At 45.0% G+C, this 16,490-nt stretch overlaps 1 protein-coding gene and 1 long non-coding RNA gene across 2 annotated transcripts in view; one reads left to right on the forward strand and one right to left on the reverse strand.

Annotated features, from left to right (window-relative positions):
* The window catches only part of NUDT3 (nudix hydrolase 3), a 117,199-nt gene extending 106,898 nt beyond the window's left edge, over nt 1-10,301 (forward strand). The window contains exon 5 of the mRNA XM_055263528.2: nt 1,002-10,301. Coding sequence (XP_055119503.1) covers nt 1,002-1,180 — 179 coding nt within the window. The 3' untranslated portion in view covers nt 1,181-10,301. The remainder of the gene's footprint in view (nt 1-1,001) is intronic.
* LOC134735685 (uncharacterized) overlaps nt 7,629-16,490 on the reverse strand; it is a 35,290-nt gene continuing 26,428 nt past the window's right edge. Inside the window, exon 2 of the long non-coding RNA XR_010119053.1 lies at nt 7,629-10,832. This is a non-coding gene — a long non-coding RNA (uncharacterized lncRNA). The remainder of the gene's footprint in view (nt 10,833-16,490) is intronic.

A 16,490-nucleotide genomic window follows, 5' to 3' on the forward strand; every position in this document is an offset into this window, starting at 1 on the left:
TTCAGAGCACCTGAAAGCATGATCCAATTTTGGTTGTCTCAAGATTGTTTCTTTTTCAAGTATATGAAAAAAGGGCAGTTGTGCTAGGGTATTGAGAGTGGTCTTTTCTGGTTTATAAGGTAGTTATTACTTTTATAAGAGAAAAAATATAAGGATTTTAAAGCATGGACTAGAAAAGAGTAAGAAAATAGACTGAAAAATAAAAGTGTGATTGTATTGAGATTATTTTTACTTCTTTTAAAAAATATTTTCTATTATGTAGATAAATTCACTCTTATAAGAAAACTTTTAAATGAATTAGTGATTACAAACCAGCCATCCTAGTAATTCTGGAAGCTGATGCTCATGTTGGTTTTTTTCCCCCCTTTGGACAGGATCTCACTCTGTCATCCTGCTGGAGTACAGTGGCGCTATCACAGCTCACTGCAGCCTCAACCTTCTGGGCTCAGGTGATCCTCCCACCTCAGCCTCCTGGGTAGCTGGGACTACAGGCACGTGCCACCATGCCCAGCTAATTTTTGTATTTTTTGTAGAGACAGAGTTTTGCCATGTTGCTCAGGCCGGTCTGAAACTCCTGGGCTCAAGTGATCTGCCCACCTTAGCCTCCCAAAGTGCTGGGATTATAGGTGTGAGCCACCTCATCCGGCCCTCATGTCAATTTTTATAGGAGATGGGGATGCTGCTGGGCTTTGATCCCTATGTATGTGCAAGCAAGGAAAGCTCAGAGACCCAGGAGGGCAGGAGGAAAACACTAGCCATAGTTCTCTCTGGAGGGCAGGTTTTACACAATTACTCTTAGCTCTTCAGTTTTCAGGTTTCTCACCTTTCTACATTAGACATTGATATAATATTTGAAGCATATGAAGTGTGCTTGAGTTACTTTTGTAAGGAAGAAAAGTGTTAAGAAACATTGCTTTAATGTTTTCTACATTTTCTCAAAAGTTCTGGGCTCAGAAACCTTATTGCTCTTGTACTAGTTTCTTTTCTCTCTGCCTCCACAGGAAGGAAGAGGGAATGGTTTAAAATAGAAGACGCCATAAAAGTGCTGCAGTATCACAAACCCGTGCAGGCGTCATATTTTGAAACATTGAGGCAAGGCTACTCAGCCAACAATGGCACCCCAGTTGTGGCCACCACATACTCGGTTTCTGCTCAGAGCTCGATGTCAGGCATCAGATGACTGAAGACTTCCTGTAAGAGAAATGGAAATTGGAAACTAGACTGAAGTGCAAATCTTCCCTCTCACCCTGGCTCTTTCCACTTCTCCTCACAGGCCTCCTCTTTCAAATAAGGCATGGTGGGCAGCAAAGAAAGGGTGTACTGATAATGTTGCTGTTTGGTGTTAAGTGATGGGGCTTTTTCTTCTCTTTTTATTGAGGGGTGGGGGTTGGGTGTGTAATTTGTAAGTACTTTTGTGCATGATCTGTCCCTCCCTCTTCCCACCCCTGCAGTCCTCTGAAGAGAGGCCAACAGCCTTCCCCTGCCTTGGATTCTGAAGTGTTCCTGTTTGTCTTATCCTGGCCCTGGCCAGACGTTTTCTTTGATTTTTAACTTTTTTTTTTATTAAAAGATACCAGTATGAGATGAAACCTTTCAAGAATTTGTCCTATAATGTGCTGTACAGTTGACTAGAGTGGTCACTTTCACTGCAGGATACATTTATCTACACATTATATATCGGACATATAATATGTAAATAAATGACTTCTAGAAAGAGGAATTTGTTTAATTTTCCAAGGTTTTTTTCTCTTTTAATCTGGATTTTTAGAATTGAGAGCCTCACAATTAATATACCTTTTTGCTTTTGATGCTAGTGGCTGGGCAGGTTGCCCTGGCCTCTCGCTATTTCCCAGTCATTGGCTGTAGATATGGGAAGAGTTTAGCTGCCTTCATAGTGCTCCCAGGACTCATGGCCTTTCCTTCTTTAAGCTGTATTTCCCTGCCAAGAAAGAAACAGGAAGAAACCTTTTTTAATTTTTTTATTTTTTTTTTAACCAAGCAAGGAGCAAATGGCCTCAGCCCAGATCTGTAAAAACAATGATAGAAATTGAATTCTGCCCTACATGTTGACAGTAGAGTTTGAACTGGATTCTTGGGATTACTTACCTAAAAAACTGGAGCATCAGGTACCGTTTCTGTCCCGCTGGTTTGGAATCTTTTCCGTAATGCTATTTATTGCCAACAATGGCCTCTCTTTGTGTTCATATATGCCTTACAGCGTGCTGACCTGGGTATCATCCATGTGCTCTGAAGCATCCAACTTTACTTTGCAGATGCATCAATGTAGTCCTGTCCCCGAACTGGGTAACCGTGTTCCTGAAAAGTACACTGGGGAAATTCACCTGCTTGCTTGTCTTTGTAATGGCATGGCACTTGTGAGCATGCTCAGAGCTATTAAATTGGTCTCCCATCTCCCACCAGGATATGAAAGGTCCATATGGGAAGCCACGTAATCACTTATTGCAGTGGTTACATAATACACTGGCTCACTGCAGACTCTGTTGTTGTTTTTTGATACAGGTTTCATGCTGGCTTCATTTGCCAATTGTGTTGTTTAGTTCGGAAGCAAGAGGGTCTTGAGATTGAGGGGTAGGGAGGGATACACTGACTGATCCCTGGCTTAGGACAGGAGATTATCTCTGTACTCCAGTGGCATCTCCTTAGCCAAGATGTGAAATTAAAATCGTAGTTTGCCTTATGTAAAAATTCTAATAAAGCACTCAAACTTTGAAAAGCTTTTAGTTTTCCCTCCTACTAAAAGAAATGTATGTACCTCATAGCCCTGTATTATTTAGTGTTCAGCACTTTTGGTAACATCAGTTGGTGAACTTTAAATTTTGCTGTCTACTCACCGGGCACGGTGGCTCACGCCTGTAATCCCAGCACTTTGGGAGGCCGAGGCAGGTGGATCACCTGAGGTCAGGAGTTTGAGACCAGCCTGGCCAACATGGTGAAACCCCGTCTCTACTAAAAATGCAAAAAGTAGGTGGTGGCAGGCGCCTCTAATCCCAGCTACTTGGGAGGCTGAGGCGAGATAATCACTTGAACCCGGGAGGCAGAGGCTGCAGTGAGCCGAGATTGCACCACTGTCGTCCAGCCTGGGTGACGAGTGAAACTCCATCTCAAAAAAAAAAAAAAAAAAAAAAAAATTTTTTTTTTTGACATATACTCTTAGTTTACGTCCTCTCTCCCAATCTTGAAACACAGAGCCAAAGAGCAGTTGTATTCTTGGGATACCATGATACCTCTGGGAAAGGAATTATATCCCCAAGGAGAGGTCCCATTGGATAAGAACAATACCATGGGACTTGAGGCTGAATGCCAACTTACTGTTCACACATCCTTCTTAAAAATGAACACACTGTTTCTTATCCTGACCTAGAGCATTCTAAAGTTCTGTTCAAATAAATAAAGGGCAAAATAAAGTAGATTTAACCAAGTGCTAAGTGGAATTCAAGAAACACATTCTTCCAGATGAATTCTACCTTTATGGTATGGATTTGAAAGTACTTTGCAGGAAAACAGTACTCTTTAAAAAGGGACTGCAGGGCCGGGCGTAGTGGCTCACACCTGTAATCCCAGCACTTTGGGAGGCCAAGGCAGGTGGGTCACTTGAGGCCAGGAGTTTGAGACCAGCCTAGCCAACATGGCAAAACCCCATCTCTACTAAAATACAAAAATTAGCTGGGTGTGATGGTGCACGCCTGTAATCCCAGCTACTTGGTAGGCTGAGGCATGAGAATCGCTTAAACCTGGGAGGCGGAGGTTGCAGTAAGCCAAGATCATGCCACTGCACTCCAGCCTGGGCAACAGAGTAAGACTCTGTCTCAGTAAATACATAAGAAAATAAAATGCAACTGCAGTGCTAACAGTAATTTATACATTTTTAAATGTTCTGAGTATGTTTTGACTGGGCTAGTGTAACAGTATACTACCCTGAAAGTGCAGTTTTGATTGTTGTTGGTGTCTTTGGGTCAGGAAAGTGAACTGTGCCAAGAAGTATTTTTCAGTGACATGAATGGATTCCTGTTAATGCAATTGACTGAGAGATTGTGCTTATGCTTTCTTAACTGACAAAAAGAGGCTTTGTCCAACATCAGAATTGTTGAAACTGGTGCCGTTTTCTGTTGCACTGGGATTCTGATGATCTGGGATTTTCCCTCCTTGGCACAGTAAACACCATGGCTGTCTTTACTGAGAATGTCGTCACAGTCCTTTAGTGATAGATTAGTTAGACCCATGGTTGCAATACCTTTATCTCCCCAAAGAAGAGAATCAAAAGAAAGCACAAAAACTACCCTGTTTGCAGAATATTTCACTGACATTGATTTGTCATTAATTCTACCAATGCTGACCTCATTCAGGCTTGATAGAAAGAGGTTCCTATGTTTAGGGCAGATCCCTAGCCTCTTGCTCACAGTGAATTTGCATGTCCTAGATTCTGGTTATTGCTAGAGCATCCATTAAAGTCTGCCAAACTCAGGACAGTAGAAGATAGCAGTGGATTTTAAAAATTTTTTAGTTTATAAATTACAGTCATTGGGGAAACACTAGTAAGGTCGTGTGATCTTTTGGACCAGGATTTTCTCTGTCCTCTCTCTCTCTCTCTCTCTCTCTCTCTCTCTCTGTGTGTGTGTGTGTGTGTGTGTGTGTGTGTGTGTGTGTGTGTGTAGACAGAAGGGCTACCAGGAGGTGTCAACCATGTTAGATTTTCTGTAGCCTTCCAGAAACAGTGCAGCCCATAAAACAGGAATCTTAATTTTCCTCATAGCATATATAACAGGATGGAACAGTTAGTGTTTTGTTTTTACAAGTGTCCACCCCGCCATCTGCCCTGCATGGAGAGAGCTCTCTCACTGCTAGGTCTAGGCTGAGCCATCTGGAAGGATCAAAGGGTGTGGGAGTATCACCCCCTCTCAGGCTGCAGAAGGTCTCGAGGGTGGCGTCACAGCAGGATTTCCGCCTTCTGCATTGCACTGCACAGCCCCATGGAACGTGAGGCACTTGAGGCCTTGCTTCTTGCAGCCTCTGGGGAGCAGAGTAGGTCACTGCCCTCTGGGAGTGTTTTGCAGTAGTTTTGTAAATGTGTTGCTACATAGTCAAGTTCCTTTGTGGCAAAGAAATATTTTGTTTTGATATTAGGAGCCAGCCCATGTAATGCCTCTTAGGCTTGCTTGCTTAGAAGAAAAAAGTCACCCTTTGTGGTTTTTAAGAAAAAAATTCTGTGCAGATCTGTTCCTCCTCCTGCTCCTTCCCTTTTCTCTACATACAGTGCTCATTGGAGGCTCCTGCTAAACCTTCTTAACCAGAGAAGTAATAGGTATTTGTTAGACCTGAGTGTACATTTCACATGTTATCCTTCACATATTCCTCATTTTCATCTAGTACTTTCTTAATGCCTTTGTTGGAGTCCTCATCCTCATCTTTAAAAAAAAAACAAAAAACAAAAAAAACAGCTTAGCCTAAGCCACATTCACTTTTTTTAGTTCACAAAAAGGATTTAATAGCCACAATGTGATTTTTGCCACAACTGTGTGATTTTAATATTCTCTGATATCGAGGGTGGATTTAGAATTGCAGGAAATACCTGGAGAAATCACAGTGGAATGAATTTTTGCTTTAAGAGAAATGAGAGTTGGCTCTAATTGATAATATAGCTTCATCCTAGTCCCATCTGTATTTCAGAAAATAACCCTCATCTCTATAAAACACAGGACACTTGTGGGACCGTTAACTCAAGCAGCTATGGGGAGGGAGGAGATTATTGAATGGTGATTAAATAATGCAAATGGCCCTTCTGTTTCTTAGAGACTATGGAAGAGGTCAGACTGCCCAGTTGAGGTGGGCAGTTCATAACTGCCCAGTTGAGGTGGCAGTCATTTATTCTGAGTCTTGTTGGATAGAGCCTATCTCCTCGAGGCTACAGAGGCTTCCAGGATATGGAGCTGTCCGTGTTAATGGCTCAGCCTTGCCTCCATCAGGGCACCTACCTAACTTGGAGCAAGTGGGAGAGCACCCCAGAGTCATCCTCTGTGCTCTTTGGTGAGTTTTGCAGCGGAGACTTCACCATCCAGGGGAGCTGTGTTTCTGTGTCACTTGGGATATCACCTAAAAATGAAACATTTGATATTTTAAGGTATATATAAAAAAAAAAGTAAATTGGGGAACATTGGCTGCAATCCCTAAAAGATACTGTTGTCCGTCCATCAGGTTGGCTTGAGGTCACCACAGGTCCTGGGAGCCCAGAGAGTTTAGGCATACTCTCCTTTGGAGGCCAGCAGCCTTTCACAAACCCTGCCTCTAAAAGGGCGGTTTCACATTTGACCATGTTTTTGCATTAGCCTCAGGAATTCTTGTCTTTAGCTGATAATCTTTGAGGGATGTGAGAAGCCTAGTTGGAGCATCTGAGAAGATGATACCTCTCACGTTCAAATTAATCAAATAGTTTGTCCTTCTAGTCCCCTTATAAATTAATAAATGGAGGGCCAGGCACGGTGGCTCACGCCTGTAATCCCAGCACTTTGGGAGGCCGAGGCGGGTGGATCACAAGGTCAGGAGTTCAAGACCAGCCTGACCAATATGGTGAAACTCCGTCTCTACTAAAAATACAAAAATTAGCCAGGTGTGGTGGCACACTCCTGTAGTCCCAGTTACTCAGGAGGCTGAGGCAGGAGAATTGCTTGAACCCAGGAGGTGGATGTTGCAGTGGGCCAAGATCCCGCCACTGCACTCCAGCCTAGGTGACAGAGCAAGACTCCGTCTCAAAAAAAAAAAAAAAAGGAAGAGAATCCCATTTTGTGATGATTTGGGCACACTACTTGAGCTGAGGCTAGCAGTCACATGATTTTGGCTGTCTCTGACCTGAAGCTTTTGAAGTAAGAGTTATGTCTCTTCCCTGAAGCTTTGTTTACAGTGGTAATTTGGTGAGTTTGAGCTTTGAGCTTGTCTTAGAAAATAAAACTGTCCACCTGGGGAGGGGAGCTTATAGGGAACCCGTGTTAACTCTGAATGCTGAAGAAAGTGCTTTTAGCCAACAAAAGTAAGATTACTATCTAGAAGGTGGAAAGAAGTCATTGCTTCTGTTCCTCCAGCAGTCAGTTGACTCTAGGTTTCCTTTGGTTTATATCCCCAGTTCTTAATACTAAAACTTATTTGATTTCCTATCAGGAAGCACACAAAAAAAACGCCATTTAAAACCCTAGATATAGGCTTTAAAGGATACAAAAACAGCAGCATTGTCGTTTTGCCAGGTTCATCACCATTTTGATGTGCTACCCATCCTTCCACCCTCCCTTTCCTGCCCCCAAGCCTCCCAGCCAGGCCAGATGTGAAGATTCTATTAATCACTGTTTCAGAGAACATTAATTCTTGTATAGAATAATTATCTACTAAATTGCTTATTATCTGTGACTACCTTGCAGAGAACATCTCAACAGTGCAGTAAAATAGCTCTCCTAGACTTGAGCTTCCAGCCAGGCATTTAGATCACTCTTAAGCCTTTGTGGAATTCTGAGGAAAAAAAGCAAGATGCCTCAGTGCCAATGCTGGGCCTTAAGATTCTACTCCCCTCCCTGTAGGGTGGGGCAAGTGGCTCAGCTTTGGAAAACCATTTTGCCGGTGAGATTGCCTGTGAATCCCTTTAAGAAGTCGTTCTGATCTGAGCCTGTCTTCCTGAGCACTTTGGTGCTGAATTGAAAATGGTAAGCTAAAGCAGTGACAGATCCACGTAGCCCCTTTAACCTCTTGTCTTGCCAAAAAAAAAGTTTCTCAGGTTAAACCTTGGTCTTTAACCTCCCTTTGTTGTGGAGAAAATGTGTCACTAATCAGTGGTCCAAGGGATACCTAGCTTTGGCTACTCCGTTCCTGCAGCATAACAGATACGACTTATGCCAGGGAAGGTAGAGGCTGATTATGGGGACACCCAGGAACAGGAATAAGAAGGGATAGGTCTGCTCCACGTAGAACCTCCCCAGATCTGAAGTTAAGTCTTGGAGAGTTTCCAAAGTGCTGAAGTAAAAAGGAGACTTGGAGGGCCTTTGCTTAATGAGCAAGAGGCTTGTGTCCTCCCAAGAACATGAAGGAGTTCAGAAGGGAGCTATAGCTCACAGACAGAAACCTGCCCGCCCACCCCGTCCCTCGTGACTGAGAACATTTTTGCTCAGAGTTTTCTAAGGAGACTCTCCCTTCAAAAATCCAATTTGCTACCAGAATGTTGTTTAGCCTCTGAGAATCTCACTCTTTAACTTCCATCTGTGAATGGACGTAGATGTGTTGCTCAGGGATCAGAAACATCAGAGTCCAGGGACAAGTGGTATGGTGTTGCATTAGTAGTTAGAAAAGTAATTGGTCAACTCTACTGTAAAAGAAATAAGTATGTAGTACAGTTTTGTAAATGTCAGGTCTGTTCTATTGTTTTGTGATCTGAAGACTGTCAAACTGGTTGATAAAGAAAAGGTTGGTGGTTAGAATAAGTAAAATTTCAGTTAGAAAGATATAGCTTACCAGTCTTCTATGTGCTTAAGGAAGTCAAGAGTATTTCAGGATGTTGAGAACTGTTGTAAAATGGAATTGAAGCAAGTGTCTCTCGCCTTCTTAGGTGTATCAGAGAGAGGAAGTGGAAGGCCAGTAGTAGCGTCTTCATACTTATGTTTGCCAGCCCAGCCTCCATTTTGAAGACTTTGTCTTCCATCCTATCCAATGACATGGTCAGGGATGGGCTCTGAGGAGGCAGCGAGGCCCCACCTTGGTTTGCTCCACTGTGGTGTGTAGTCTCCAAACAGCTTAAGGATTTTTAAGGAGTTTTCTCACATGATTACCTCCACTCCACTCATCTACCATCAGCATCAGAAAGGTTAACATCCCTGGGACCATTCTACTTATAAAAGAGATGAACTAGTGTGCTTTCTCCCCTTTTCCAGGTGTGCCATCCATATACAATCTCCTCTTGGCCAAGTTCAACAAATGTTTCCAGGGAACCCTGTGGGTTGAGGCAAAGTAGCCAAGATGTATTGAGTTAGGTTTTTCTAGAGGACAAAAGTATTTCTTGTCCCTTTTCCCTCATGCTCATATGTTTTAGCTGAGGCTTAAATGGCCAAGTTGAGTAATGTTTCTGGAACTGAGACAGAGAGCCAGGGACCCATGTACCCAGGGACCAGTCCCCTGGGGAATCACACAGTGGCTCAGACTAGACTGCTGTATCCCACCAGAACTCTGCTGCTGTTCATTTCCATCAGGACCACCCAGGAAAGCAAATAAGTTAGCTGTCTCATCATTAGGTCACCTAATCTCTTGGGCTGCAAGATGAGAGCATATATAGATCTCCTGTTTAGAGAGTGTGTTCATAAAAGGGATAGAAAATGGAACAACCAAGAGGCTGTGTCATTTTTTAAGAGGATGGCAAGGACGACCTCAAATGAGCTCAACAAAACTGGGAATCCAAGGAATGGTGCTTGTAGGGAAAGAGAGGTCAGTTGTGGTCCTTAAACCTCTTGGCACCTTGCGTGGGTTATAAAACAAGGAGCTGGAGTAAAATTGCCCTTACCCCCAATCCAAATGCTGTCCAGGATTTAGGAGCTACCCAACCTGTGGGTATATGGTGTTGGTTTCCATTTTTTGTTTGTTTGCTTGTTTCCAAAACAGCCTTGCTTGGTACTGCATGGAAAGTTCAAGCATTTCTTCTTGCCTGCTCAGGACTACCTTTCTGGGCTGGCCTCTTCCCCGTGTCTTCACAGCGTCCCTAAGGAAGATTTTTGCAGCGCTTTCTGGAGCTGAGGGGAGTGAAATTTGGTCCAGAGAAGGCGGGAGGAAATAGTTTTCCTGTTTCCTTTTCTTGAGGCGGATGTCCTCAGGCTTCCTTCACACCTCCTTCCCATGGATGCGGCTGGCAGTACAGTCAGGTTGTGGAGGAGGGCTGAGAGGAAAGGGGCACTGGTCCAGCCCCAGGTTTGGTCTGAGACAGGTACACCGCAGATACCATCCCACCTTCCTTTCTTAAGAACAGGCCAGCCACACATACAACCCTTTCCCTACTTTACTAATGTGTCCCTTATGTGGTACCAGCAATGGAGGACAGGCAGACTTACCCCCTGCCATCTAGAGAGAATGTTGTTACTACCCATAAAACTTGACCACTCCCATATCCCACTCCTTTTTGTAAAAACAAATGCTTAAACCTGTGAGCCTGCCGTTCCTTTCTGTGTGTTAATCAGTTTCCTTCCATTTGAGCTGTGTGGGAGGGAAGGGCATTGAAATTGTAGGCTGTAATCTTGTGCCAACCAATAAAAACCAGTATTTCACACACATCCCTTTTAGTGTCTGGTCTCTTCTTTCCAGAGGTTTCCCTTGAGTCCTTCATGTCAGTCTTTTGATTTACCCCACTCCTCTGCTAGATTCTTGGGAATTGCCCTAGAGGTCAAAGGTGACCCCATGGAAGATTTGTTGTGCGGGGCATTCAGGTGAGAAACGAAGTGGAGAAGCCAGAGGCTATTAAAATCAGCATGTTGTTGTATCTTGCCATCCTTGCTACCAGGTGCCGAGAGAGAGCCCTGGTTAGACGGTCAGTGCCCAGTGCTGAGAGGGCCTGTCCCCCTTAGCCAGGGAGGCTTTCTAGGGGACCCAAAGGAGCTGGAAGGGGTAAGAGGTGAGCCACATCCAGAATAAGGAAGCATTGCAAGAAGTTGCTTTCCTCTGTGTGGGGTGGAATCAGGAAGGGCGGAGCCATTTTTGAAGTTGTGAGTGGTAGGGCTTGCAGGCAGAGAATGGGTGGGCGTCATCAGTGGGAGCGCAGCATTAAGTGAGCTCTGTGCCCTGGTCCCAAAATGGAACAGCTTGAGCTGTAATGGAAAATAAAGACTGATGAGATCAAATTATGGAAAGCAACAAAAACCAGTCCAGAGAGTTTGGTTTATGCATGGGCATGGTCCTGAACAGAGCAATCATGTGGTATCAACCACGTCTGAGCAGGAGCCAGCAGGAGAGTTTGGAGTGGAGCAGTCTGGAAGCTGTTGTGATACCATGCTGGAGGCTCTGCAGACTCAAGGAATGCAGTGGAAACACAGAGGGGGATATAGAAACAAGAATGAACAGCATATCACAGAGAAACACCCATCCTCCAAGACAAGCTGGCTTCTCTAGGATGGGACTGTTGGCATCACCACTGGTCAAGTATTTTAAGCCAAGAAACCTGATGGGATCAGTGGGAGAGAGTCACTTCCAGGAACAAGACTCACACAAATCTAATTCATAGGAGACTAATGTATGTGCCCACATGCTAATCGGTTTATTTATATGATGGTAAACATCAAAGTTACCTGGTTTGTGTACTGGCTGGCTGTATGGGAAGCCAAAAATAGGCAGAAAGTTGGTTACTGAGCAATAATAATGGCCTATTGACTTCATTCCACCACAGGACAAATTCCCTATCAGTTGGTCAGAGAACGCTCCCCCCTAAAATTCTGATTCTGCAGGCTTGTCCATTCCATGATGATCACCCTTAATTCCTCCATCAAAGGATTCTTCCTTTTGCCAGATATAGTGTATATGATGAGGCTATGAGCTCATACATGCTGATACAGGTGATGTACTCAGGAAACCACCAACTGGCAACCTCTAATTGGGATTTGAGTGTTCTGGAAACTTCCCACTCGCCCATGTCAGATCATTATGGACCATTCTAAAGCTGATCCATCATCACATTTACTACATGATTCTGTTTCATTTGCAGAGGGTAAATGGCAAAGTTCAGATCACCTTTCTGCAGCCTAGTCTCCCAGTGGCCTGCAGGACTTGTGGCTAGAGAGAAAAGAACTCTAAAGAGACGCCTCAAAACTTCGGACGTGGGTGGAGAGAGGAAATCAGCCCAAAGGACACCATTGCAGCTCATATCATGGGGACCAGCATTGCACTTCCTCCATCCTTTGTTGACATGCCAATTTGAGTTGGTAGAATAACTGCTCATCCCCAGTCAGGGTGGCTTCCATCTCTGAACACCTGATAACTGTTCCAAGAAAGCCTGGTGTTACAAGCCATGGCCTTGCTTGCTTTCTGGTTTCCAACAGATTTAGGCTGTGAAGGGTTTATTTATGTCCGTGATCTTGTGACACCCAGCTAACATCTCAGCATCTGAGGATGTAGCCATGAGGTTCCATGTTCTATGTTCTGAATACCAGCAATGTGCTAAACCTAGGACACACAGTCCTCACAGAGGCACTTGCTTGGGTGACAGATGGCATGAAATGGGAGAGGTGACAGCCTGGGAAAAGTAAGCCATGTGGCGGGGTGAAGTAGGAAGGAGCAACATCAGAGAGAGCTCGGGTGGGAGGACCATGGAACGATGAGACAGAGATAAGAAATTCAGAAAAGGGAAGAAGGACAGTCATTCATCCGAAGGCTGCCTGGTGTAACAGAAGATATGAATGTTGGGAATTAGCCCAGGTCTCTGCTCCGCTGCTGACAAGCTCTGATCTTGAACAAATTAACATCCCTGCTCCCTCTTGTTCAGTGGGGCAGAAGTCTACTTTGCAGGATTATTGTGTTAAATAAGTGAAGGAGTGTGTGTGACACCAAAGTCAGGGTGTGATTATCAAATGGTGGCACCTCTTTGGAAATGCCAAGGCCTGTACTGAGTTCACTAAATAAGACACAAAGTCACAACAGACACAAGTAATCACAGTGCAAAGCGATACATGCAATACAAGAAGCCCGAGGGAGTGCCTAACTCCTCAAAGGAGGCATCGTCTGAGAGGATCCATGAGGGATGCGTGGGATCCCAGCGTGAAGGGACAGCATGTTTGAGGGCAGAGCACTGTGTTCAGGGAAAATGACAGGGATAGTGGGCAAGGAGGAGGGAGAGGCAGGAGATGCCATGGGAAAGGTTAGCTGGGGTCAGGTGGCTTAGCAAGCTGTGTTTGAACTTTGCATGCCTGGGAAGCCAACAATGTTTTTAACAGAACAGTGACTGCATCAGGTTGGGCATTTGGGGAAGATGATACTATCTACTGAGTGTTTCTTGTGTTCCTGGCCAGGTGTTCACTGTTTGACACTTAAGTCTTTGCAGTCCTGTGAGGCATAGGTCATGGTAAAGGAAATGGAGGCTTAGGGAAGCCAACTGTTTTCTAAAGGACCTAGACAAACTCGTCTAAAAACTACAGGGTAAAGCACCAAGGATGTCCAAGACAATTTGGAGAAACTGCCAGGGAAAACACAGGACTACAATGGAAGTCCTATGTTCAATCAGTATCAAGACTTAATATAAAGGTACAGTAACTAAATGTGATAAATGGAATAGCTGGATAGAAATAGAAATCAATTAGACAATAAAAGTGACCAGGGGACCAAAAAACAGACCTGTGCATACATGGGAATATGGTAGGAGCCAGAGGAACCATGCACCTGAGTAGGGAAAGGAAGGGATCTTTAGCAAGTGGGGTTGGGACAATCAAGTAACCAAACAGGAAAAAATGATATAGCGGCCAGGCATAGTGGCTCACACCTGTAATCCCAGTGCTTTGGGAGGCAGAGGCAGGAGAATTGCTTGAGCCCAGAAGCAGGAGGCAACAGTGAGCTATGATTGCGCTAGTGCACTCCAGCCTAGGACACAGAGGGAGACCTGGCTCAAAAAAAGTCACAGTGGCTCATGCCTGTAATCCTAGCACTTTGGGAGGCCAGATCACCTGAGGTCAGGAGTTCAAGACCAGCCCAGCCAACATGGTTAAACTCCATCTCTACGAAAAATACAAACATTAGCCCGGCGTGGTGGCGGGTGCCTGTAATTTCAGCTACTCGGGAGACTGAGGCAGGAGAATCACTTGAACCTGGAAGGCAGAGGTTGCAGTGAGCCGAGATCATGCCACTGCACTCCATCCAGCCTGGGCAACAGAGAAAGACTCCGTCTAAAAATAAAAATCCCTACCTCACACACCATTTATGAAAATAAATTCACAAATATGAAAAAAGTCATTTGTGAAATATCTAAGCTAAAGGAACTATAAATGTGGACTTTTTAAGCCTGATTCTTCTTTCACTTACATTTTGTTCTCAAATAAAAGGAAGGTTTTTCAAAAAAAAAAAAAAAAAGTCATAACGTTTAGAAGAAAATGTGGAAGTAACATATCCAAGGTAATAGAAGAACTGCAGTTCAGCATGGGGGTCTGGTGCGCCAGAACCTGCCCACTTGGCAGTTCTCTCTTGGTCCCTTCAGACTGTAAGCTGGACCAGGGCAAGGAGAAACTGAAGGTGGGGAGGGGCGAATGAGGGCTGGATTTGCACCTGGTCCCTACACACCTCACAGGAAGGGTTGCAATGGAGGCAGAGGGAGGGACTTCCTCGTGACATCACCATCACTCAATAAACAGGCAGTGGTGATGGGCCTAGATGCTGACAGGTGTCTTTTGTGAGTGAGACCATCAGGTACTCCACACAAACATCTATTGAGGGCAGATGGGTGGTCATTATGCTTAGGTAGGTGTGAAGAGGATGCAGATAAAACAATAGCAGTGAATCCTTGCATGATAGAGCAGGAAGGATTTTAGGGATCTAGTCCAATCCTCTGTTTCACAGATTTAGAAATAGACACAATGAGAAGGGATTGCACCAGTATTCTAATTTGGAACTCTAAGTGGAAAATACAGATCACTGGCCATGCTGTAAATAGCTAGCTGCTCTGTTTCTATTGACATGAAAATCTTTTTAAAAATGGTTATCCTGGCTGGGTGTGGTGGCTCACACCTGTAATCCCAGCACTTTGGGAGGCCAAGGCAGGTGGATCACTTGAGCTTAGGAGTTTGAGACCAGCTTGGCCAACATGGCAAAATCCCATCTCTACTAAAAATACAAAAAAATTAGCAGGGCGTGGTGGTGCATGCCTATAATCTCAGCTACTCGGGAGGCTGAGACACGAGAATTGCTTGAACCCAGAAGGCGGAGGTTGCAGTGAGCCAGTGAGCGAAGATTGCACCACTGCACTCCAGCCTGGAAGCCAGAGTGAGACTCTGTCTCCAAAAAAAAGGGTTATCCCACTCTGGCTGCCAAACTCTATCAGCCAGTGCCACATCAAGACTCGTGCCCATGACTTCATCACTCATTCACCATTAATTACTTCATCTTTCTTGTCCCCATGTCCTTCCAGTGTCGTCTCCCTTAGAATCCCAGACCTGAATTAATCCATCCTTTTTTTTTTTTTTTTTTTTTTTGAGACAAAGTCTCACTCTGCACTCTGTCACCAGGCTGGAGGGCAGTGGCATGATTTTGGCTCACTGCAACCTCCGCCTCCTGGCTTCAAGCAGTTCTCCTACCTCAGCCTCCCAAGTAGCTGGGATTACAGGCACATGCCACCACACCCAGCTAATTTTCATATTTTTAGTAGAGATGGGCTTTCACCATGTTGGCCAGGATGGTCTCGATCTCTTGACCTTGTGATCCACCCACCTCGGCCTTCCAAAGTGCTGGGATAATCCATCCATTTTTATCCCCTCCTATGTGAGAGCTGAACCTGCCCAGAGAAAACCATATATACCATGGGGTCACTATGGGTTCATGCCTCCCCTCCACTCAGCCTCCAATGCTTCCTGTCAATGGCCAGTGACTACCACATTGACAAGTCCAAAAGGTCATTTGTCAGTTCTCATCTGACCACTGACCACTGGCCCCCAAATCCTGTGGTGTCCTTGGCAACATTTCTTGTTCTCCTCCTACCCATAGCTTTCAGGGTAAGGTTCCACCTCCTTAGATTAGTACCCAATACCAGCCGGGCGCGGTGGCTCACGCTTGTAATCCCAGCACTTTGGGAGGCCGAGGCGAGCGGATCACGAGGTCAGGAGATCGAGACCACAGTGAAACCCCGTCTCTACTAAAAATACAAAAAATTAGCCGGGCGTGGTGGTGGGCACCTGTAGTCCCAGCTACTCGGAGAGGCTGAGGCAGGAGAATGGCGTGAACCCCAGAGGCGGAGCTTGCAGTGAGCCGAGATTGCGCCACTGCACTCCAGCCTGGGCGACAGAGCGAGACTCCGTCTCAAAAAAAAAAAAAAAAAAAAAAAATTTCTTGCAGTTCTCCAAATGCATCCTACACCATCACACTGTTTCACAATTCACACATTCTGTGCCTTCCTTTGGGAAAGATCTCTGAGATACTTCTCCCTGCACTGGACTGTGTGTCCGCTTGGACATGTCCCTGTTCTGAAGGTGCCTTCTGAACGAAGGGAAGATATTTCTCCATTGTGGTATCCAGCTAAGTGGTACAGAGCAGGTACCCGGAAATGAAATATGGGTTGGAACAAGCAAAGAGCCAAATGACATTTTGGGGATGTCCACCACACAAGAAATGTGTGCCAGTGTCACCTGGTCCCCTCAAACCCCTCCCTCCAAATACCCCTTCACTTCCCCCAAACCCTGGAAGCAAATGCAAGGTCCCCTGGTACCTGGTGTGGGAGACGTTTGGAGCAGGTGGAGGAGGTGGGGAAAGCCATGTAAAGAGGCTCTTTGGGGCAAGGGTGA

This window comes from Symphalangus syndactylus, chromosome 23 (genome assembly GCF_028878055.3).
Source record: "Symphalangus syndactylus isolate Jambi chromosome 23, NHGRI_mSymSyn1-v2.1_pri, whole genome shotgun sequence".
Lineage (NCBI taxonomy): Eukaryota > Metazoa > Chordata > Mammalia > Primates > Hylobatidae > Symphalangus > Symphalangus syndactylus.